Source organism: Vulpes vulpes, chromosome 15 (assembly GCF_048418805.1).
Source record: "Vulpes vulpes isolate BD-2025 chromosome 15, VulVul3, whole genome shotgun sequence".
NCBI classification, from domain to species: domain Eukaryota; kingdom Metazoa; phylum Chordata; class Mammalia; order Carnivora; family Canidae; genus Vulpes; species Vulpes vulpes.
In genome coordinates, this window is record NC_132794.1 from 110,628,085 (window position 1) to 110,653,368 (window position 25,284).

General features: G+C 45.5%; 1 protein-coding gene across 4 annotated transcripts in view; it reads right to left on the reverse strand.

The window, feature by feature from the left end:
• The window catches only part of CPXM2 (carboxypeptidase X, M14 family member 2), a 159,002-nt gene that overhangs the window by 55,586 nt on the left and 78,132 nt on the right, over positions 1-25,284 (reverse strand). For all 4 annotated transcript variants that reach the window (XM_072740321.1, XM_072740322.1, XM_072740320.1 and 1 more), the window contains exons 5-7: positions 17,522-17,606; positions 16,416-16,566; positions 4,768-4,856 (exon numbers count right to left, since the gene is read on the reverse strand). In XM_072740321.1, the coding sequence (XP_072596422.1) occupies positions 4,768-4,856; positions 16,416-16,566; positions 17,522-17,606 (325 nt within the window). The remainder of the gene's footprint in view (positions 1-4,767; positions 4,857-16,415; positions 16,567-17,521; positions 17,607-25,284) is intronic.

Consider the following 25,284-nt stretch of genomic DNA (forward strand, 5'->3'; position numbering starts at 1 on the left):
CCTCTTGGTATAGGATGGCCTCAGCCATGACTTACCAGTCACCTCTTCATACCCCACCCATCACAGTGTTTTCCTACCAGCCACACTCCCTCCTTGTCCTGGGGTGTCATGAGCACCTTTACACATGAGATTGACGACACAGGCATTTGAGGAAACTCCTTTATGAAGATTCTTTATGGTTCTCTCTACACAGAGAGAAATTCTCTCTGAAATGCCAGGAAGGTTTCTCTTGTGGCCACCAACCCCATTAAGGACCTGGCCAGTGATCCACCTGGCTGATTCCTGAAAAGAGTCAAAGATGTCTTATTGGAGTTGCAGTCTTGATGGCCAAGGTGACAGTAAGGACTAGAACTTCTTCCTGGCCTTGGAACATGCATTCTCAGGGATGCCTGGGTGGCTCTGAGGTTGAGCATCTGCCTTCGGCTCAGGTCATGATCCCAAGGTCCTGGTATTGAGTCTCGCATCGGGCTCCCCACAGGGAGCCTGTTTCTCCCTCTGCCTGTGTCTCTGCCTTTCTCTGTGTGTCTCTCATGAATAAATAAATAAAATCTTAAAAAAATATATGTGCATTCTCAGCAGGAGCGACAATCATCCCCAGGAGGTAAAACTGGTTGTCAGGAGCTAGAAGTCTCACATACCACAGTGCTTTGTGGCCCTCCAAAGCTCAGCCCTACCCAATAAAATCTTACTCGTTAATATTTAATATAATGGGTAGAGAATAATAAAGAAAGTATCTAAAAAGCCTCTTGGGGGATGAGGAGGTGATGACAAAACCACGTTGAGAACAATCATCTAGAAAATGCCTGGGTTTGCAGAGTCTGAGCCTCATCAAGATTCTGTCTCCATAATTCCCAGATGGGAAATATTGCCAACGTGGTATCTACTAAATCCTAGGCTCTGTTGCAGGAAAGAGACACAGAGCCCCTTCTCTAGTAATTCAGTTTCTGGCAATCTACAGGAAGGGGCTTCTGCATAAAGGATGCTACAACTACATGCATGATGGCATTTGCTGTGGTGCTTCACCCTTTCCCCAGGGGCACTAAGCTCAGAGATGTCCAGGTGCTCCAGGGCAGGAAGGTAGTGGGGGAAGAGATGGGGAAGAGATGGGGAAGATGCTCTATCCGCTCCCTGGGACGTTCTGCAGCATCACAATTACAACTATGAGGACAGTGTGGAAAATGGCTCATCATCCAATATTAACCAAGGGGAGCAGGGCAAAATTATAACCACCCTCTGATCAAAATTGTAAGAATCCTTCGAATGCAGAAATTGAAATCCTGGACAGGAACAATGGGACATGCAAATGGCTGATTCTTGAGGGTGGTGGGTTTCGGGAAGGCTGACCTTAGGACTTTGGGCCTGCGCTTGATGTTGACATAACATTGTTTCTCCAATGAATTAAAACGTTTTTTAAAAGAGTGGGAGGAAGAGGAAAAGTCCCTTTCCACCAGCTTTATTCATTGGCCTGGAAGCAGGGACTGCATCTGGTCCCGTGGAGAAGGAATCTCAGAGGGCGGGAGGCGAGGATGGTGGAAGGAGGCCTCCCAGGGGTGGGGAGGAGATGGGCTCGTCTAGGTCTGCAGGCCGGCTGCCCTGCCCTGGCTTCCTGCCACCATCGCCCCCCACTCCCAGGCAGGCTAAGCCACTACCCCACTGCCCGGTGCCTCTGACCCTCCTGCACTGCCCTGGAAATTAGCACCACGAGCTGGCTGCCTTCAACCCATGTCTCCACTCCCCACCCTACTTAGCACCAGCCAACCCCAACTTCCTGGGCACCGTGCCCTCGCAGTCCTACCACCAAAGTCAAGTCACGAACCTCTTCCTCAAAACCACTTAATTTGCTCTCTTTGTGGACGGTACCCCACCCTCCTCAGAAACATCCCAGACCTCCCTCTCTCTCCCCGCTCATTCCAACAGGTGATCTAGGACTAGCCAGTCCTCCCCAGAGATGCCCCCCACCTCTCATCTCTCTTCAGGCCTGGTGGCTTCTCTCCTGGGGACTGTGACCATCCCTGCCAGTCCACTCCCCGCATGCCTTCCAGACTGATCTCCCCAAAACACTTGCTCTGCAACTTAAAAACCTTCTCAGATTCTCAGACTCCACTTAAAGCCTCTCCCGGCACTCAGGCAAGCCTCCTCTCCAGAAACATGTTATTCTGCTCCTGCCTCCAAACCTTTATTCTTGCTGCCTGGGGAGGCCCTCCCTTCTATCTGCACCTGCCCAAGGCTGGCCGAAGGCCCCAGACCATAGTAGACCCCATCTGCAACCAATGCCTTTCCCCACCCGGGGCCAAAGGGCCAATCACTTCTTCCTACTTATCCCCCAAGTATCTCCCCAGGAAGGACCTCGGATGTACATATTTATCCAGCATACATTACAGGTTTATGACAAAGTGACAGAGTCTCTGCCCTCATGGTCCCAAATGAAGGAGATGTATATAGACATAGAGGTGACACAGCAATTAGAAATGGTGACACATGCTGTGAAGGCTGCAGCACTCCTGGAGGGATCGACTCCCTCATCCCCACGACACCAGTGATATGCAACTTGCTCTTTGCTCTCCTTTTCCCTTCCAATGCCACCTGCTGGCCGCCCCCAGCCCCCCGCCAGGGGAGAACAGTCCCTTACAAGTCAGTGCTCTAGAAATATTTCCTGCACACATTCTCAGCATTTCCCATGCAATATGTTTTTCTATTTTCTCCTCGCTCTTCTTGCTGCTGTTTCTCATTTTTTTTTTGTTGTTTGTTGGAAATGTCTCTCTTGATACTAGGATAAACTAACTTTTTTTTTTCTGAAGTAGAAAGATTTCTATAGTAACCCAGCAGACTCCATACGGGGAATTGCTAAAAATGCTGGCTTCTTTTTCATCCCCAGGAGCCAGGAATCCAAATGGCAAATCACTTCCGGCTTGAACACCCTTCAGGATTGAGAGATGCTCCCCTGAATGGTTTCCAGTTGAGTGCTGCGGAGCCCTGAGGTCACCCGCCATCATCTGCAGGGGCCGCACCGACCAGTCCAAGTGCCTTCTTGGCTCTACATCACCAAGTGATGGTGAGCAGAGTTGCCCAGGGTAATGAAGTACACTCCATTAGCTCTCCTTTTCTGGAAGGACCCCGATTTTCGACGCGGAACGACTATTTAAAGCTACCAGCTACCCAGACTCTCTGTGCGATAGCTCATTTTAAATGCATTTAGATTCATTGCTTTTGACATTAATTGCACCAGCTGAGTTGATATTTGCCTAGTTTCTGGGCTCAGAGAAATATCCCGAGATGTGCTAGTGAGCAAAGCTGAATTAACACACAAGTGCTCCGTAAAATGGAACGGTGAGCAGAGTCGTATAAATGCCAGAGAATGTAGAGCAGCAGGGATGACTCAACGACCTCAGGTCCAAATACATTATCCCGATTTCTGAAGAGCAAGACAGCAAGACAATTTCTTTAGCGTGTCCCACCGCTAAGTCTATGCTGACGGGTGTCTCAGGCTCTGTGTGAATGTCTCAAATTAAATGACATTGAGACAAACTGGGTTTGTTGATTCCCTGGGATGAGGCGGAGAGGCCTCTCGGCTCAGCCTAATTGCTCTGCCCTCATGAGCGTCTCCTGCACTTGGACTGGGCAGCTGGCTCCTTCTCTCAGCACCCACGAGCCCTTGCTTTGAGCCTTGTCAATCTGCCCTTGGTGAATCCTTGTTCTGTAAATGCATTTGTGAGGACATCTCTCTGTTCTGCCATTTCAAACAGATTCTCAGGTATCCAAGGATTTCTCATTTGTCAGCGCCCCCTGAGCTCTCCTAGCACCACGCTGGGGGCAAAGGCTGAACAGGATTTCGTGGGCAAAGCACTCGGCACAGGCATGGCTCTTTTAGCTTGCTCTAATAAACGGCTGGTCTCTGCTCCCTTCTGGGCCCAGTATGCAAACACTGTCCACAGCCCGGAATTACGTGCTTTCTGTAACTAAATCTGGGGACAGTCTCAGCTGGGATTGACTTTTGCTCCTAACGGCACTAAAGTACCGAAGGTATCAAGCAGTAGTTCTGAGGCCCGGCTGGCTATTCATTAGAAACACAAGGAGAGCGTTTAAACATTTAGACATCCAGGCCCTTCTCCTAAGGATCCTGCTTTTAACCAGCGGCCTGAAATGGGGTTCAAGGATAGATATTTTTCCAAGTTTGCCCAGGTGATTCTGTTCTACAACCAAGATGGAGAATCAGTGAATAATAAGGCCTAGTGTTCTGAATCTCCTTGGTACCTGGGCTTCCTCATCAATAAGGTAAGGAAATAGTCATTGCCCTCCTAGGGTGGTTAGGAGGACTGACCATGTTGATGCAGGTAAACTGCCAACGTAGCAAATTAACGTCGGTCCTACGTGGAGGCTTCCTGCTATTACTTTTATCGGTGGTGCCCTAGATCCTCTTTCTTCTTTCACTCTGCTTGTGACGAACATTCTCAAGTCAGTGTTATCACTCAAACATACAGCGAATCTTCACAACTACTGTGTTAAATTGGAAAAGTCTAGTCCAAATTCTGTTTCAACCATTTCCCAGAGAGGGAGCCTTCCTCTGGCCACCAGAACCCCAACGAGGCATTCTCAACCTAGAAACTGCAAGCATGTACTGTGGCTTCAGAAAACCAAAATGATCATTCAGATTCCTATTCTCCAAACACATTACCTTAATTTCTAGAAAGAAAAAAAAAAACTAAAACGAAAACAACTATGTTCCCCTGGGCACAGGGTATATAATACTTTGAGAAATCTGGAGCTTACCTGGCGCATTTCCTTATAGTTGTGGTGCTTAAAATCCAGGTCATCGGTGGTGGTCATTTCATTCCGTCGGTGGTAATAGTTATTTGGATCTAGGGACAGAAATATGGTTTTGAATTCACTCACATAATTCTGTTGCTTGTTGTGGCTCTGTTAGTTGCCTGATTGGTGCAGAGACACAACTCAATCTCCAGCTTCTAACATATGCACAGAAGTGAGAGAACCAACTGTCGAAAAGCACCCCAGGAGTCAAAATTAGCCAGTGGTAGAGATGGGCCTAGAGCCAGGATGCCTGGTTCAAATCTCCACTCCTCTACTTAAGTGCTGTGTGACCTTGGATAAGTCACTGGAGCAGTCTCTGCCCTAGATTCCTTACCCTTAAACAGGGAAGAAAGGTACTTCCCTCACTTTTAGTATTAGTTGGGATAACCTATGTACCTGGCAAACTGTTGACACTTAAGGAATGAATGAGTGAATAAATATCACAACTGTATATATACATGGAAAGCCCCGAAAGTATGGTGCACACTCTTAGTTACTCATCCAACATTCAGTCCATTTCCATCCTTCCTAAAGGAAACTCTGTGTGGTTTGGGAATCACTCCAATGCTTCTGGGAAACAGACCTCGCATCTCAGCTCAGGGGTCCAGCATGAGAGGTTTCAACCAGTCAGAGCACAGCACGGCCCTGGCCACTCTCACTGGTCCAGATTGAAGGGAAAGACTTTAACGGCACAGAGGAGGAGTGAGAGAGAATCTCTCCAGAGTAGAGGAAGAGAGAACCCCACCAGCACCAGGAGTTACTGGAGCCACCCTGGAGCCCAATCAATCTCCCTTGGGACTTCCTATCACATGAGAGATCGAATTCCCTTGTCCCACTAAGCCAGGGGGGCTGAGGTTTCTGTTGTTGGAGCCGGGGCACCCCAACTATATTAACACTGTAGCCTATGGGGACTGGGATTCGGGGGTCTGGGAAATGTCTGCCCTTGACTTGATTCTCTTCCCCATACAAATTAACCTTTTTCATTAATTCACACAGGCTCTATTATTTATATAATTATGAAAACAAAGGACACTCAGAAGAAAGGACAGGTGGGGGAAGAAGAGTGAGGAGGAAGATAAAGGGGAGGAGCACTCAGTGGACCTGAAGGTCTTTCTCTGGACCTGACCTGCAGCCGGGCCCACGGCATCTCCGTCTGGACGATGAAGCCAGAAACCCTGGCCAGCTCCTGACCTAGAGTTAACATGGTGCTTTAGAAAGGTCGCCCTCCTAACCCAGACACCATGGAGGCAAGGCTGAAGCCACAGCAGCTGTGGGTTTGATCCAAGGGGCTTGAAGGAGGATTCCAGAGGCAATGGCAGTGGTGGATGACAGAGGGGATGAGCCTTTGCTCCAAGTGGTATCAGGGGCAGCAGGTCTCGATTCGTGCCATCAAAGGTGCTCCTCAGACCAGCACTCTGGCTGCCTCTTAGACCTAGCCCAGACCTACTGAATCAGAATCCACAAGTTAAAAACAACCTCAGCTGACGCCACAGGCTCGGAAGTCTGAGGAGCACTGTCTTAAAGTACTGAGCACGCTGCCAGCAGGGACCAGGCACTCTGCGTACACCGTGCACAGCTGCCATCAACAGAGCCAGCTGCGAGTCTGTGTCCCCAGAGCCACAGGTCATGACCGCCATAACCGACCCTGCCAGGGTTCACTGACCACTGGCTTCACCCTTGAGGCCTGAGGCGACATGCAATGAGTTGAAAATCATATAGAGACCCAAACACCACAAAGCCAGATTTTAATATCCACAGAAGTAGTATTTGCTGATAATACTATTAGAAACAAGGACTGTCACTGAAGTGGGATTAGCACGAGGGCAAGCTGGCACTTTGTCCAGGAAAGAGCAAAAGCAGATCAGGTTTGGCACAAGCCCCGCAATTATGTTTCAAGCACTTTCCTTCTGGGAGTGCGTGCTGACCACATGCAAGCTGCCTCCCCTTGGGTTTCCAAACCTGTATGTTTCCAAGCAAAGGTAAAGCTTATTTTTCACATTAATTTACACTTCATTTACCCATATGATGTCTTCTAAGAGCTCCTCAACACTCCCCAAGTCCCAGAGGCCTCTTTCGAAAACTCTTTAAAGTCCCTTTGTCTTCAAACACAAGTTATGCCTTCAAGGTTCTTCAAAAGGATAGAAGAAAAACTCAGAAGTTGAAGTAGCTCCGTGATTGGCAATGTTCTACCTTCCTTAAGACTAATCAACTTGCCTAAGGACAAGGGTACAAGTTCCAGAACTGTCTCAAAACCACAGGTCAAGTATTTTCCACCACTTCCCAGCTCCCACATTTTGAGCAAACAAATCTTGATTTGTCAATTCATTCTGATTGGATCAAGTTTTATTGAGAACCTATTAGGAGCTCAGTACAGTAGGCAAAAAACCAACTCCAGCCCTCTTGGGGCCCAGAGTCTGCAATCACAGCCAATTAGTCAAAGCACCAGCCCCTTCTTCTATCTGTGGGTCAAAGATCCCATTTTCCTGTGAGGCATCTATTCCAGATGTTTCAGATAAAACTGCCTTGCCCAATCTGCAGAGTCATGAATATGTGACCAAGGTCCGGCCATGAAGCATGAGTCCTCTACTCACAGTCACTGGCTCAGAGGTGATCCCAAGATCTGAGGATCCAAGCTGGGGCAATCATATGACTTTCCCCCCAGAGCTATAGGAGGAGAGTCAGTCTCCTTCTACTGGCATTGCCTGGATGGTGGGTGAGTTTGGGGTATTGATCACCCTGTCCATGAGATGGAGAGAAGGAGAGCCCCGACTCTCCAAGAAGACCCCGACTTAGTGACCTATTCTTGCCTGAAGCTAGAGTCAAATCCACCCTCAGGAATTCTCATTTATGCGAGCCAAAATCTCTCCCCCAACCAAAAGCTAATTAGAATAGGGCTTCTGGCATTTGAAACATTAGTCCTGATTCAGTCTGTGAGGCCTTTATCCTCACAGATGGAGCTTTGGAGAATCAGTCTCCTACTTCCCTTCGAGTGTGTGGTTTTGCACGTCATATGTGCTGAAGACCAGCTGATTCTTTCCGGAACACCTTAGTTACAGGGATGAATTCCTGATGAGGCATGTGGAGCCTAAGGCCATCCCCCTGACTTTTCTTCTCTTATTCAGAGGTCAGCAAGTCAAAATGAGGCCATTAGAGTGAGCCCTGACCCCTTACGCCTGGCATCTCTAGCGAGGGGGATGCAGACACAGAGGTAAGCACACAGGGAGAAGGCTCTGTGGAGGTGAGGGCACAGCTGGGGTGATGCATCTACAAGACAAGGAACCCAGATTGCCAGCAGCCCCGCAGAAGCTGGGGGTACAGACAGGGAGCAGGTTCTCCCGCACAGCCTCTGAAGGAGCCAGGCCTACTGACACCTTGATCTGGGACTCCTGGCCTCCAGAACTGAGACGGCCTCCAGACTGAGAACTTTCTATTATCCTAAACCATGCAGATTTGGGTCTTCTTCCCAGCAGCCTTAGGAGACCGCTGCACACCTGGCACATTCCTGCCTCCTCACTGCCATGGACACCTGCTCTTCCCATCCCCAAACTCACGCCAGCTCACTACATAGGGCTCTTTTCACGAGTACAGTGATAATTCCAGACCAAACCGCATTACTGGAAATGCACAGAAGCACCAAGATTCTTGGACAGTTTTGCTTATCTATTTGCTGCTTTGGGGACCTTGCTTGTGAGGAGCGGGTGCTCAGCTGGGAGAGGAGAGGGTATCTTTGCCGGAAAGGAGGCTCACATGCAATCAAGAATCGCTGGGCTCACGAATCCTTTGACAAGCTCCATCCCGAGTAGGTCATCCGCAGAGCTAGAGTTTAGAGGTCCCAGGGATGGCGGAGGGGATGGAGAAGTGATTACCTAGGGTGTGTTTATGGGTCCATGACGAAGTTCAGAAACTAGACAGGGATGCTGCTTGCAACATGCGAATATGCTAAGTACACTGACCTATATCTTTAAAACAGTTCATTGTATGTTATGCAAGTTTCACCTCATTTTTTTTTAAATAAAGGACTGCCATCATTTAAAAAAATGATCCCCTGCTATACTATGAGCTTTAGGCTTTATTTTCCTATTCACAGTCCTCAGAGTGCTCCCTGAGGATGAGGAGGCCACCAGAGGCACACAGCCACAGCAGATCTTCCTCTACCTGCCTCAAGGCCAGCCTCTCCCCCAAGGAAATGCCTGCCCCAGTGGCCCTGCGACCTCCCGAAGCCCCAAAGCCCCAACACCCCCAGCACAGACTCCTGAGTGCAGACAGCCTTGCCAAATGCAAACTGAGCACAAAAAAGCTGGCCCCCTGGTGAAAAGAAGTCACATCTGCCCACACCCCACCTGACTGTTACGACAAAGTTCATTCCGAGAGGGGCAAGGAGGAGGGCTGGAACCCTTGTGTTGAGGCCAGGTCATTACTGTCAGTGGAAGCACCAAGCTCATGACTGCAAGTGGCTCCAAAGGGGGAGGAGCATGTCATTCACGCTTATTTTCCTCTCGCCCCCATTTCATATAATCCTACTGCATAACAGCTCCGCTGTGCTGCTCGCAGACACCCGCAACCCCTCCGATCACTTGGCTAACACTGTTTCTCCAGACAGTCCTGGGGAACTATTTGCAGCCTGACAGGAGAAACTCTCAGAAAAGACAACTGTCAAAACTACTGATGTTGCTGCAGTTCCCCAGGAACCAATATGGGGCGGATGGACCAAGAGAAACCACAGGTTTATTTGAATTCAGTAAAGGCAAGTCACCCTCAGTTGCAGGGAGGGTGGGCTGCAGCCAGCAAGGCTGGATCCCCCTCAATTGGAGTGGTTCCCTGGGGGGGAAAGGATGCCCGATGCGCTTCCCTCGTTACCCCATTGCTCTCGGAGGAGCAAAGGTGTCCATCTCCTCCTGGAACCCCTGGGCCTTGCCTCAGAACAGGCACATTCTACGTGTTTGATGCATGAATGCATGAGTGAGGAATGAGAGAATGGGTGGACGGATGGATAGGTATCCCAATCAAGATATTTAGGAAAGACTACTTACAAAAAAGATAACACTTTCTGGGGCTAGGAAACCTCGGAGAAGGGGCCTGCTTTATGCTGCAATGCTATTCCCTCTTGCCACTACGGCAGAGCGAAGACTGGCAGGCAGGGCAGAGGCAGTGGTGAATGACAACCACATCCTCTGGATTGAAGGCGATTGTGGAACATTAGGCCATCCCGGGTCTCCAGGGTACTTGTTTTCTAAGGCTGTGAGCATAAACTATCATAAACTAGGCAGCTTGAAACAAATTTACTCTCTCACAGTGCTGAAGGATAGAAGTCTGAAATCCAGGTATGGGCAGGGCTGTGCACGCTCAAGCCTTCCTTGCCTCTCCCCAGCTTCTGGAAGTTGCTGGCAACCCCTGGCTTGTGGCCACATCGTGCCAATCTCTGCCTCTATTACCATCAGACCTTCTCCCTCCGTGTCTCTGTTCTCTTCCTAAGGACGCCAGTCACTGGATTTAAGGCCCACGCTAAGCTTACCTAATCATGCCTGCAAAGACCCTCTTTCCAAATAAGATCACATTCTGAGGTGCCCAATGGACAAAATAGGGGGGATGCTATTCAACCCAACGTAGTCATGGCATGCACTACACAGAGGCCCACTGGGGGAGGACCACCCACCTTTCTGAACTGAGCTCTTTTGGTACAATAAGACCTAAGCTTCTTGCTGTGTTACTGAGCCCAGGGAGGAGGGAAATCTGTGCCTCCCCATGTGACCTGCTCTCTCATCTCCAAATCTGAGTCCTCTGCACAAGGGGGAGACATGCGAGGGAGGCATTCTGATTTCTGGAAAAGTAGAGGTTTATCCCCATCAGAAGATCCTAAGAGCAGCCAGTAGCCTGTAAGCTACATACAGACAAAACAGAACCAGGACAAGAAGAAATGAGACCTCTTCTCTCTCATCCTCCCGCCATCCATGGGGTCTGGTGACCTTAGAAATAAATGAATTAGCCACAGAACCAAATGGTCTGACCAAAGACAGTAAAAGAAAGTGGGAGGAGGAAAGGGAGACAATGACATCTGTTCTGCACTGACCGCGTGAGGGCACTCTACAAATGGCTCTTGCTTAGCCTTTGCAGTGTCTGTGCATCAGGAATGGAAGAGCAGATGAACAATGACAAGACAGGAGGGCAGCCTGCGTGCATTCCAGGGGGCAACAGAGTCCTTCTCGTGGAACTCGTGACTTTGAAAGGCAAGGCTCCATCAAGCCAGGATGGGAGAAGGGAGAGGAAGGGAGCTCCTGGTCTCTATCTAAAAAAGAAACTGATGTTTCAATCCTACTCGGCCCCCTCTCCCAACCCAGAAGTTTGAGAGACAGGAAGTCAGAAGAAGACAGAGCCAGACAGGGAATGGGAAGCAGAGGAAAGGTCTAGGTGGGGAGGGCACAGTCACAGGCCAGTCTGTGGAGAAAGGCAGCAAACCATGGATCCCCTTTGCTGGGATGACTAGGAGCCTCAGGGACAGAAATGTTGATTGTCAGGCCTGTGTGGTTCTATGTTACAAGCAACAAAGCCCCTTTTAAAATCTCCGAACCTCAGCAATAATCCTTCATGTGAATCAGCATCAGTGGAGACTGTTGCTTTCAAGTCCGGGGGAAGGGGAACAATGGCGTGAGCTGACCAGGAGCAGCACCAGGAGGAGTCACGTGAAGCAGAAGGCAGGAAGTGACCACCTGGAAAGTGCAAGCGACCACCCCAGGTAGCCCCAGAAATACTGGGGGGCAGGAGGGGAACGGAGGCTCAGGACCTCCATAGGTACATGGGGAGGGCTTGAGTCATCTCACGGGGATGCTTTAGGGAAGGGGGACACAGGAGTGGAAGGACTTGGTCCCAATTCTACAGGGAAGCTATTGTCTCCACTTCAGACACGAGAAAAGCAAAGCACAGAGTATTTCCACACCCTGCACAAGACCACAGGTGCCAAGGGATGACAGTAGAACTTGAGCCCACACCTGATCTAAGCCAGAGCTCATGCCCTTTCTCTCCACTCGGCTTCCCTGAAAGGGACATGAATTCTCTCTCTCTCTCTCTTTTTTTTTTTTTCAGATCACATAAGGCCCAGGCAACCAGTAAGCCTGAAGGCAGGCTGAAGCTGGTACACAGCCACTCTCGTGAGGCTTCTAGTCTCATCTGGAGGAGGCTGAAAACGTCACCCACAGCAAAGGAAGATAAAATAAGGAACACAGCAACTTTGTGTTCTGATTCCTGTCTTTTCAAAAAATAATAGCCAGTTCCATGGGATAAGTGGGTATCCACACTGTGGTCTTTGTGAAGAAATGTGGAAGGTAGCAAAATAAGTAGATTTACGAAGTCCTCTGCGGCTATGCTGACCCAATGGAGCCCATCCTTCCCCCAACTTCTCCATATTGATGGGAAGCAGGTGAGGGTGGCTGAAGACAAGCAAGACAGGTGGTGGTCTTACAATTGAAATATTTCCTCAGTGATCTATGACTGGGAGGGTATGTGGTTGGGAGGAAGGAGGGAGATACAGCGTGTCCAGTGGTCTTGGCCCACCTGTAGGAATGACTGTGGGGCATCTTCCCTTAGCAGAGCTTCTGTGCTGGAGGGAAAACAAGCTCCTGCCCCCAGACCTCTGCACATCTCCTCACAAGGTCTTGAGTTGCATCCAAGAACCCTAGACACCTCTGCACTGTGCAGATGGAGGGCAGTTGCTCAGACCTGGTGGCAGGGAAGATGAGATGGAAGGAATGGTGCTTTCCCAGGGAGGATGGAATCACACCTTCATGGCAGGAGCGTCTGAGGAGCACCAGGGCTCAAGCATTACCCTTCCCTGTAGTCCCCTGAAGTCATTTCCCAGGACTCTGAGCCCAGTCCTGCTGCCCTGTGGGAAGTCGTATGTAGAGCAATGGGGCCTTTTTCAGAAACAGCACACATGACACTATTGTTTGCAGTAGCAAAATAAATGAAAACTGGCAATTCTGTGACCTCGAAGTCAGCCAGTGTGTTTTAACCTGAAATATTTATTAAAAGTATATCTTAGGAAGCTCTCTGCAGCTTCTGATATGCATAGATCTTTAGGCATTCTCATCCAAAGTGGGGAAGTCCATTCAAATTTGGGGAAGAGGACTTTTTAAAAATGTATTTACTTATTTATTTATTTATTTTAGAGAGAGAGAGAGAGCATGAACAGGGGACAGGGAGCAGGCAAAAAGAGGGAGAGAGAATCTCCAGCAGACTCCCTGCTGAGCATGGAGCCCAACACAGGGCTTGATCCTGTGAGATCACGCAAGACCCTGAGATCATGATCTGAGCCAAAATCAAGAGTTGGCCACCTAACCAACTAAGCCACCCAGGCATCCTGACTTTTTTTCAACTTTTCAAGTAATGTACAACCCAGAAGGTATTTGTTAGATGAAATAAGTCAGACTAAGAAAGACAAATACCATATGATTTCAGTCATATATGGAATCTAAAAAAAACAAATGAATAAACAAGCAAACAAAAAGCAGAACCAGACCCGTAAATACAGAGAACAAATTGGTGGTTGCCAGAGGGGAAAGGGTGGGGGATTGGTCTTGTCCAATCACTACTATGCTGTACACCTTAAACTCATGCAACATTGTGTCAACTATGCTCAAATAGATTTAAAAAAAAGAATACAAAATATTTTTGAATGAAAAAAATTTTAATTGTGGTATAATACATATATAATTTATCATCCTAACCATTTTTAAGAGTACAGTTAGGTTGCATTAAATATATCCACATTGTTGTGAGACAGATCTCTAGAAGTTTCTCATCTTGCAAAACTGAAACTGTAACCATCAACAACACTCCAGTTTCTTTTCATTTTGAGCTTTAAAAATCCTATTAATAGACTATGGCATGCAGTAATTCATTTTCCAGTTCAAAAATTTCTGGAAACATTACTCAAGAAAGCTTGAAAAGAATCACCACTTTCTTCTGCCCCGACCTGAGAGTTCACAGGAAGATGGCAAGCACAGAACAAAGAGAGCAGAAGCAAAAGTAAATGAATTTTTCATAAACAAGCGTTCCAGGAAAAACAGACTCTAGGCGGTTGCATTTAGACCACAAGGTCCGAGCAGCTGAGTTGGTTGGGTCATCTCTGTCTTTGGCCTCATTAACTTGCACAAAGGAACTGTGCCAACAGCAGGGCAATGAGCAAGGTTCACTTACCCACGGTGGATGTGGGGACCCCTGCGCTGCCCCAGTCCCTCTGGTGTGGCCATTACCAGGTGGCATGCTCAAAGGCCAGTTCCCCTCTATGTAGACCGCTAAGTAGTTTCTAGAAGAGAAAATGGCCCTAAAAACTTGGGGTTGGAAATAAAGCCATTCAAAGTCTGTACTTGAAACCCATCTAGATTTCACACTGCAACTATTGTGTTTAAATTGCCCCAAGGATCTATCTTCAAACACCCCCCCACCCCCCCACCCCCCGCCAAGAATAACTTCCCAGGGGAATATTTATTTCATGAGACTCTCACAGGCTACCCTTTGCCCTTTACCAGCAGTGGATGAATTCCTGTCCACAGAGAGAAACCATGACCCTGCTCTTTAAAGCAGGCAGGCATAGGCGGGAGAGCAAGCCTCCTAGGCTGGCACAAAGAGGGCCTCTCAGATAGCCGCCTGTTTCTGAGTCTACAGACTCTGTGTGCTCTGCAAAGCCCAGTGGGCCCCGGGTGGCAGCAGGTGGGACCTGTAGTGACAACTCCAACACAAACCAGCCACAAGAGGAGCCCAGGTCCCAAATCATGTTGGCCTTCAACATCCTCTCTGGATCAGCCTTGAAAACGCGCGCACACCCTTTGCACCAGTGACCCTATTTATCAGAATCTAACATAAGCACTAATCCTATAACTGAATAATCCTGTAATTTACACAGTGATTGTGGACACGCACAATGACATAGAAATAAAGATGTTCCTTGTGTGGTTCTTTATGGAACCAAAATATTGGAAACAACTGAACCTCCAACTGTAAGGTAGACTAAAAATTGGATTTTGTCTATAGACTAGATAGATGCATCCACAGGACAGATGGTATCTAATAGTTTTAATGACATAAAAAAAAGGGTTGCGAGCTAGTAAGTCCAAATATATAACAAAGAATCCGTCTGGTGTGAGTGTGAGTAGGTAGGCAGATAGACCCATCTTTTCTCATCGATACAGAGTTTGTGTTCTAAAAATTCATACTTGGCAAAGCAAGAGCATGGATATTATGGGATCAAGAGAAAAGCAATAAATGACATTAAATGTGCTTTGAAAATGCAATAAATATCAATTCACAGTAGGGGTTGGATGGCTACAGAAATAGCCCGGTGGCTATAATGGCATCTGAGAGCGTCAGAACTGGTGATGCGCTTCCCCAGGCTCAGAGAACCCCAGAAGTAGCAAGGCCTCACTCTCTCACTAGACAAGAGTGGTAAGGAAAGCTAGAACCCAAAAACGTACTCCGTGTTCCCTAGGGACGGACTGCAGGTAGACAGGGATGGCTCTAATGAAGAGCCTTGGGAATGTGCTAGGAGCTTGCTTCCTGCCCTGGAGATGCCCAGGCAGGATGAAGGGGCTGCCATCGACAGGCTCCACGCGGGCACAAACTCACAAGTTCTGAAAGGCCAAACAGAGCCATCCCTGAGCCAGACCACATCAGCCCGTCCAGAGCAGACACCAGCGAGGATCCAGGTGACACACATGTGAATTCAAGCCCCCTTCGTCCTGCCACCCTGAGGGCACACCCAGATATCATCATGTGAAAATAGGCCACAGGAAATAAATAGGCACTCACCCAAAGACACAGGCACCCAAGCACAGTGACTTAAACAGAAAGAGCCTATGTACACAGTCACATTTAAAATTAAAGGCAGCCCTGGTGGCTCAGCGGTTTAGCGCCGCCTTCGGCCCAGGGAGACCCGGGATCGAGTCCCACGTCCCACGTCAGGCTCCCCTCTGCCTGTGTCTCTGCCTCTTTCTCTCTGTGTCTCTCATGAATAAATAAAATAAAAATCTTAAAAAATATATTTAAAAATTAATTTCTGGGGAGGTGGACGGGGAGTTGGGGTAACTGGATGACAGGCACTGAGGAGGGCACTTGATGGGATGAGCATGGGTGTCATACCATATGTTGGCAAATTGAACTTCAATATAAACAAATGAAAAAATAAATAATTAAATTAAATTAATTTCTGACATCTACTCTACCCAGAGTGGTGGGAGTGCTCGAGGAGAATTAAATATGCTACCAAATATTTTCTCTAATTTTTTTTTTGCTTGCTTCTGAGTGGTAGCATTGAGTGAGTTTTCAGCCTTGAAACATGCATCATCTTCAAATCCCAGTAGGCAAAACCACAGTTGACACATCACTTTGCTACCCCCAAATATTCATGACGCTTCTAAGTGGGATTATGGAGGTTTTTATTTCTTCTCTTGCTGCTTAGCTATGTTTTCTAAATATTCTGCAATAGATACAGGTTGTTGTTTTCTTTTTCTTTTTTTTTTTACATGAAAAAAAGATTGCTTGGTTTGTTTGCAGTCACCTTGGCTAGGCACCTGTTCTCCATCAGCACCCCACCTGCAGTAAGCAGGGAAGGGCAAGCTCACCTGGAAGTGGACAGCCAAGAATCTCCATCCTCATACAGATGCTCCCATTGTCAAACCAGGACTGCGGATTTATGCGGATATAGCGGGCCACCATGGGGACGGGCAGCTCGTTGAGAACAGGGATCTCCTTTTCGCTGTTTCCTTCAAATATCTATTTATGCACAAGGGGAAAAAAGGAGAATCGTTTAGAGCTTGATTATCGAGGGATAAAAGGGTGATTCACTCATTCCAGAAGACTTTACTGAGGAATACCCAATGTGTGCTGGGCATTGAGGGGGGAAAAGAGTGAATCAAGCATGGACCCTACTCTCAGGAAGCCCCACCCCCATCTACTGGGGTAGTGGAGAGGGGAGGAGGAGGGAATACTTGGATAATCTGGGTAAAATCTATTAGTGCCTTGGTAGAGGGATGGCCACGGAGCTCTGGGATTTCAGAAGAAGGAAAGGACCAAGCAGAGCTTTGGGGAGCAGGTGGCATTTGAATTGGTCTTGAAGGAAAACTCTTTAGACCTGTGGGGATGGCAGGGATTCTAGAGAAAACCAGCGGAATGACAGGAGAAGCCCAGAGGTGGGCTTCCGAAGGAGCAGAGCAGCTGGCTCGTGTTTACTGGATCATAGAAGGAGTGTGTGCAGGGCGTAAGGAAGAGAAAGAAGATTGAAGCCAGAGATGCCATCCGATTGTGGAAGACTCTGGAAACCGTGTGAGAAAGGAAATGCTTGAGAACCAGAGGAAGAGGGCGACATGAGCAGAACTGGCCAATGTGGGGTGAATCATAGGGTGGAAAGATGGAGGTCATTAGAGACCACTGGAGAACTGTGACAGCCGAGGGGCTGTGAGGGATGCCAGCACACTGCCTGTGCCCCATGGCTCCCAGGGCTGACCTGTGAATTCTAGAAGAAACGACATCCCAGCAGCTCAGAATTTTACATTAGCTCTCAAAGGGCCTGCACTTCAGGGCATGGAAGCAGGGGGTGGGGGACATTATCCACCACTGGTTTGAGTTGACACGGTATCAGCAGACATCGAGGGGGCACACATCACCTCTCTTTGCAGAGACCCACGTAGCTGGATACCATGGTCGTGGACAGAGGGAACATGAAACTCACCATGTCTCCAGATCCGTTCTTAACAGTGACCCATGTGTGGCTGTCATTGCTCACCATGACCTTGTAGGAGGTCACCCAGTCACTCCTAAAAGAAAATAAGACGTTTTAAAACTACATTTTAAAATGTTTACCTCAGGCGCCTGGGTGGCTCAGTTAGTTAAGCGTCTGCCTTCGGCTCAAGACATGATTGGGGCCCTGGGATCGAGCCCCATGTCAAGCTCCCTGCTCAGTGGGGAGTCAGCTTCTCCCTCTCCCTCTGCCCCTGCTTGCTTGCGCTCTCTCAATCTCTCGAATAAATAAATAAAACCTTTTTAAAAATAAAAAAATGTACTTTCTTTCCTTATGATTTTCTCAACATTATCTTTTCTCCAGCTTACTTTATCATGCATTAACTAACGTTAATGGTAAGGCTCCGTTCTGGTCAACAGTAGGCTATTGGTACTTAATTTTTTGAGAGCCAGAAGTTATACAAAGATTTTCATCTGTATAGGGTGTCGATGCCCCTAACCCCCGCGTCGTTCAAGGGTCAGCGGTAGGTCCCAGTAATAGATGACACTGGGCCACAGCCTGGCCCCACTGCTGACCCTACCTGTGTCCTCAGCCAGCTAACTGACTCGCCCATGCCACTGTGGATTCATCTGTAAAAATGAGGATCCTAAAAGCACCAAGCCTAAAGGATTAACATGAGCCTTCAATGGTTTAATGCTCCTTAAACACTTCAGACAGTGCGTGGTCCCCAGTAAGCACTCCGTGCTGGTCACACATGAAGAGACACAAACACTTATGTATCTGTTTATATGGAACATTAACATCACACGTGGTAGTCGAGTTCCATGTGGAAAAGTAACTTCAGTAAAAACTGAAAGTTGGTCTAGAAATTTCATCTGGAAAACGATTTGGGAACATAACAAACTGCATGCCACCAGCCACAAAAATAACAGCTTGACTGTCTAGGAGACACTGGGCTTCTCCTTGGCTGTCACAGCCATGCAGACAATCCCTCTACCCCCTAGCAATAATCCACTGTGAGCTGGGCCCAGAGCCAGACCTGCCACCATGTCCTACCGCACAGAAATCACTGAGGTGACAATGGTCATGAAAGGACTTCCCGGAGCGGGAGTCAACCCGTTAGGCCTTGCCAGAAAAACAGCCTCACAGGGAAGGCACATTTTCGTCCCTCAGCCTCACTGTTCATAACATTAATGGTTAACCAATGTAGAAGACTCGGAGCATCATCCTTTTTAATTTTTAAAATCCTGGAACTAAACAACAATTCATTAATCCTTTAGAACATTCTGTCAGCTGAAGCATTTGGATCCTTCTTTTCCTACTGTGAAATCTCCTTGGATTCGGGATCTAGATCTATCCCAATACGGTTCTGAGCTTCTGAATCAGTACTGCCTAGGAAAGTTCACTTAGAAAGATGAGCTTCGGGAAATCCCTGGGTGGCTCAGCGGTTTAGCGCCTTCCTTCGGCCCAGGGCGTGGTCCTGGAGTCCCGGGATCGAGTCCCACATCAGGCTCCCTGCATGGAGCCTGCTTCTCCCTCTGCCTGTGTCTCTGCTTCTCTCTCTCCCTCTCTCTGTGTATCTCATGAATAAATACATAAATCTTAAAAAAAAAAAAGAAAGATAAGCTTCTTCTATTCATTCTGGTTCATCCGACCGACTCGTGAAAACTATTCCTAGGTGCTTCTCTAGGTGCTTGGAGACGAATCCTCCCCACAAGTCTTCTCTCTCCTCCCCTCTCCTCCCCACCAGCTTGGTCTGAACACCTGCCAAAAGCTGGAAGCTGTCAAGCACTGTATTTCCCCCTGGAGAGGGTGAAGGCTGAGCCACACCTGCAGGCTGCGAAGCATCAAGCATGCCTTCTGAAAGGCACGTAGGCACAGCTCATGTCCTCTGCACTGAAAAATATCCTCACCCCGAAGAGCAACCTGTCTCCCACGTTCAAAGAATTGCTAAAGACCTTGCGACTGTAGCCCCTTTTGTGGCTGCTAACACCCCACAGTGATCTGGCAAGGCAGCCTGCAGACATGAGGGGTGCATCCTACCTGCAGAGACGGAGGTGATGACCTTAAGGGAGCCTCTCGGTCAAGAGAAACACACACAATGAGAAAGGGGTAGAAAGAAACATTAAAAATAAGCTGTCCAAAGAAAAGGGGAGAAAAGAAATGAAAACCAAGCAACAATTTCGCAAACTCAGAACAAATGTGGACCAATCCGTTACTCATGTTTGAAGGGTAATTGTTTCCCTGGCTCTGACCTGTTCTCTGGACCGCAGACCTCCGTCACTTGCTCTGCCCATCTGACCTCTCTCCACTTCTCATGTCCCAACAACATCCCAAATTTACCCCACCCCAAGGAATGGATGCATGTCACCTGCTCCGCACCCCCACCTGGGCCAGACAGAGCATCTGCCTCAGGAAAGGCACTGGCCTTCCCCAGGGGGGACAAAATCCCAGGGTCCTCCATGGCACCCCACTCTCTCTCCCCCACCACCTCCATTGAAACTATCACCAAGTTCTGTCAATTTCACCTCCCACAGTTTTCTAGCATCTACCCACCTGTCTCCACTTTCACTGCCACCACCCCAGCCCATTCTCCCTGGCCAGGACTGCTGCCTCACAATCTATCTTGCAATCAGAGACTGTTTTTTCTAATTAAATACCATCATGTGACCGCCTGACTAAAATACTACCCTTCTTGGGTAGTAAGGCCAAAATCCTCATCCTGTTCTATAAGACTCTTGCTCACCTTTTGTTCTCTGTGCTCTTTCTTTCAATTCCTGATAACGATTAAACTCTCTTGCCTCCGGGCCTCAGCACATACAGTTTTCATTTCTTCTCTCCCATCCTGTCTGCCTCTAAATCAATCATTCAGACCTCAGATCTTATCAGATAAGGCCATCCTAATCGCCTAACCTGGCCAATTTATTTTCTTCTATGTTCCTTTCTTTCATAGTTTAATTCCACTTATAATTTTATACCCCTTTCTAGAATTATCTGAGCGTGTCTTTATCTCCCACTACAGGAGAAGCATCTCATAGATGGAGGAAGAAGAGATCACGGTACTTTGGAGGATGCAAAAGGAAGCTGGTGTTCCTGGAGAGCAGAGCGAGGGACAGGGCAGGACAACTGGGGCTGGATGGGCTTTGCAGACCATTTGATGGAGGTGGAACTTCCTCTGTCAAGCAATACGGAGTTGGCCCCCTTGGAGTCCACCAAGCATGGTCAAAAATACCTCAAGACCAATTAGAAGGTCTCCTCCACTTTCAAAATTTCCACCTTAGCAGAACATTTAGAAACCAGAGACTACCTGAGTGTCTCCTATTTAGTCTGTGAAACTGACTCTCCTTTCTACCACCTTTCTACCACTCCTGCTGAAATGCAAGTGATGGCAGAGGTCCCCCTGCCACTGGTTTATGCATAAACAGCCTTTGTTCATTTTGTCTCAGGCTTAGTTTTGTCCTTGACAATTCATACTGTTGCCCATATTATGATTTTTTTCCTTCTCATTGCTGTCTAGTATTCCATTCAAAGAACAGACACTTTGTCCATTTTATTGCTAATGAGCATTTGAGTAGTTTCCAGTTGGGGCCATTCTGAACAGTGGTTCCATGAATATTCTTCTATGTATCTTTTGGTGACTTTATACAAAATTCTGCTTGGTGTGTAATTAGAAATGGCATTGCTGGATCATAGGATCCCAGGATATAGATGTGTTCAGCAGTAGTAGTTTCCCAAAGTAACTATCTACGTGCACTCAAACCGGCAATGTTTGAGAGTTCTGGTTGTTCCATGTTCTTGTCAACACGAGGTATTATCTTTCTTTTTCATTTTAGCCATTCTGATGGGTGTGTCCTATTATTCTGTGGTGATTTTTATTTAAATGTCCTAGATGATTAATAAATTTTGACATGTTGCATGTTTACTGGGCATCTGAATATCATCGTCTGTGAAATGTTTATTCAAATCCCCCCCTTTTTAAATTAAGTTGTCTTTCTTATTGTGATTTGTAAGAGTTCTTTATATATTCTAGACAGGCATTTTTTTCTTGAGCATATGGATTGCTAATATCTTTTCCCATTTGTGTCCTCCTTTTCATTTTTTTTGTGGTATCTTTTTTTTTAATTTAATTCATTTATTTAAGAGAGAGAGAAAGAGAAAGCACCAGTGGGGTGAGGGGCAGAGGGAGAGGAAGAAGCAGACCCTCCACTGAGCAGGATGCTGACTCCAGGCTTAATCCCAGGACCCCAGGATCATGACCTGAGCTGAAGGCAGATTCTTAACTGGCTGAGTCACTGAGGTGCCCCATCTTTGTGGTATCTTTTGATAAACAGAATGTCTTAATCTTTACATTGTCTAATTAACCTTTGTTTTCTTCACAGTTTTCAGTATTTGTGCCCCTTTCAACACATTTTTGCCTACTGCAAGATCATAAAGATATTCTCCTATGCATTCTTCTAAAAGCTTTATTGCTTAAAAAAAAAAAAAAAAAGCTTTATTGCTTTACCTATTACATTTAGATCTGCAACCCACACAGAGTCAACTATTATATGGTATGAGTTAGAGGTCAAGATACATTTTTTTCCGAAAAGGCCTCCCAACTGACCTAGAACCATTTATATGATTATTTTTCTACTGCACATCAGTGACACATTTGCTATAGACCATGTGGCTGTATACAGGTAAGCATGTTCCCTGATGCTCTAGTCTCTTCCATTGGTCTACTTCCTACCTGGTGCTAAACCCATCCTGTCTTGATTTCTATAGCTTTATAGTAAGTCTTTATACCTGGTAGTGTATATTTTCCCACTTTGTTTTTGCTTTTTGTAGTTCCCTTGACTATTCCTGGCCCTTTGTATTCCCATATAAATTTCAGAATCACCTTGTCAATTTCCAAAAGAAGGACTTTTGGATTTTAATTGAGGTGGCACTAAATATATAGGTCAGCTTTAAGGGAATCAACATCTTTCAATATTAAATCTCCTAATCCATAAACATGGTATATGGATTTATTTAGGTCTCTATTTATTTGGGTCTTTATTTTACTTATCTCTTGCTGGATTTATTCCTCAGTAGTTGATTTTTTGACGATTTTATAAATGATATTACCTTAAATTTTATTTTCTCCCTGTTTGTTGCTGGTATGGAGAAATACAAATGCTTTTTGTATATTGATTTTATATCCAGCTACTTTGCTGATTCATTAATTAATTCTAATAGTCTAGGATTCCTTTGGATGTTGTTAAGGACATGGCTATATTATCTGAGCACTATGATAGTTCTGCTTCTTTATTTCTCTTTCTTGCCTTATTTATTACACTGGTTAGGATCTCCAGTTCAGTACTGAAAGAAGTGGTACTAATAGCCACCCTTGTCTGATTCCTGAGATTGAAGGAAAGGTTTAGGCATTTCACCACTGGGTAAGATGTTTCCTGTTAATATTTTTTTCCTTTATTTATTTTATTTTAACCAAGTATGAGTTCATTATTCTTTCAAGTAATAAGAGAGTCTGGATGTTTGCAGCTGCTGGCACTCATTCAGCTGGTTGACTGTGTCAGGGTCAACATCAACAGACATTTATTTGTCATATCCGATATCTCAGAACTCTAAGAGAATGTTGCAGGACTCAGTGTACATTCATATTTCCATATTCATTGTTTCAGAGTTCTAAGAAGACATTCTTATATATTCATTTTCCATACTTGTCTCAGAGTTCTAAGAAAACACCAAGATATACTCATTTTTTTCACACTTACTGTCTTTGGGTTGTAATATAGTTGCTGCAGCTCCATACCATGTCCATGTTCAGAAAACAATGGATAAAATCTTTTAGTTTCTATCAAGTTTCTATCAAGCTATACAGTTTCTATCAAGCTACTGTTATAAAGGACAATGTGCAATTCCTCGTTTGGGCTTTTTTCACATTTTAAAAACTTACAGTTCTTGAAATGAATCAGTACACATAAACTTTGGACTCACTGCAGAAGCTCCAAGCAGATGCTATATAGTATGTGCCCTGGAGCCCCTCACTACAAGGGGCTTGACTCTACCATATGTTTTTTATAGATTTTTTTCAGATTAAGGAAGTTATTTATTCCTAGTTTAAAAGGAGTTTTTTTTTTTCTTTTAAACATAAATGGCTATAGAATTTTCTCAGATGCCTTTTCTGCACTTATCAGAGTGGTCATATGATTTTTCTCTTTAGTTCTCTTTATGTGGTGAATTACAGTGTTTGGTTACAATTGTGGCGAAAGTACCCTTATATTCCTGGAATAAATCCCACATGGTGGTGATATACGACCCTTTTATGTATTGATGGACTCAATTTAGTAGTATGTTGATTAGCATTTTTTGTATCCATCCTCATGAAAAAGTTTCCCATATTTTTGCTTTTTGTAATGTCTTCATCAGATTTTGATATCAAAGTTATGCAAACTCATAGTTGGGAAATGCTTCTGTTTCCATTCTCTGTATTTTTTAAGTGCCATTTCTTTCTTAAATGTTTGGAAGAATTCAATCAAAATTTTTGAAATTAAGAGGTTTTGAGGGGGTCAATATTTGATAATGAACTGATATTGGACTACTCTGATATTGAGTGCATACAGATTTAAGACTGCCATATAGTACTAGTAGATTGACTCTTTTATGATTTAAAAAATGTCCCTTTTTTATTTCTATCAATGCTTCCTGCCTTAATGTTGACTTTGCCTGATATTAAGATAGTTATCTTGTTTTATTTTGCTAGGGTATATGTATTTTTTTTCCATTCTTTTGCATTTAACCTTCTGCTTCCTTAAATTTAAACTGTGTCTCCTATAAATAGCCTGTAGTTCAGTTTTATGAGGTTTCTTCTTAAGCACAGTACGATCATATTCTTCTTCTCTTGGAGATTATAGTTCATTTAAAGATAACATAATCAGTGTTCTATTGGATTTATATCTACCATCTTACTATTTGTTTTCTATTTGACCCATCTGTTTCATTTCCTTTTCTTTTTCTGCCTTTTTTATTTGATAATCAAATATCCTTATTATTCTATTTTCTCTTTATTAACTTACTAGTTATACACTCACATTATTCTTTTCATAATTACCCTAAATATTTCAATATGTATCCTTAAGTGACTAGTCTTATTCAAATTGTAATTCTATCACTTCCATGATAATATTAGAACCATACAACACTTTAAGTACATTTACCTATCTTTTGCATTGTTTTAGAGCTCAATTTTAGTTTTTAATTCTATATATTTTAATATTAGTATTTATACTAAATATTTTTATAGTTAATATTTAATTCATTTTTATTCTATATGTTTTTAAGATTTCATAACAAATTACTACTGTTTCATACAATTAATATTTATAAGCCTACTTATTTGCCAGTTTTAGTATTTTTTAAAGATTTTATTTATTTATTTGATAGAGACAGAGAGAGAAGGATGGAGAGAGGATCTGAAGTAGACTGCACTGAGCATGGAGCCCAGTGTGGGGCTCAATCCCACAACCCTGAGATCATGACCTGAGCAGAAACCAAGAGTCCAAAGTTTAACCAACTGCACCACCCAGGTGTCCCACCCTTTCTGGTATTCTTCATTGTTTTTTGCATTTCCATATTTCCATCTAGATCATTTTCTTTCTGCTTGAAGAACTCTCTTAGATATTTATTTTATTTTATTTTATTTTTATTAATAATAAATTTATTTTTTATTGGTGTTCAATTTGCCAACACAGAATAACACCCAGTGCTCATCCCAT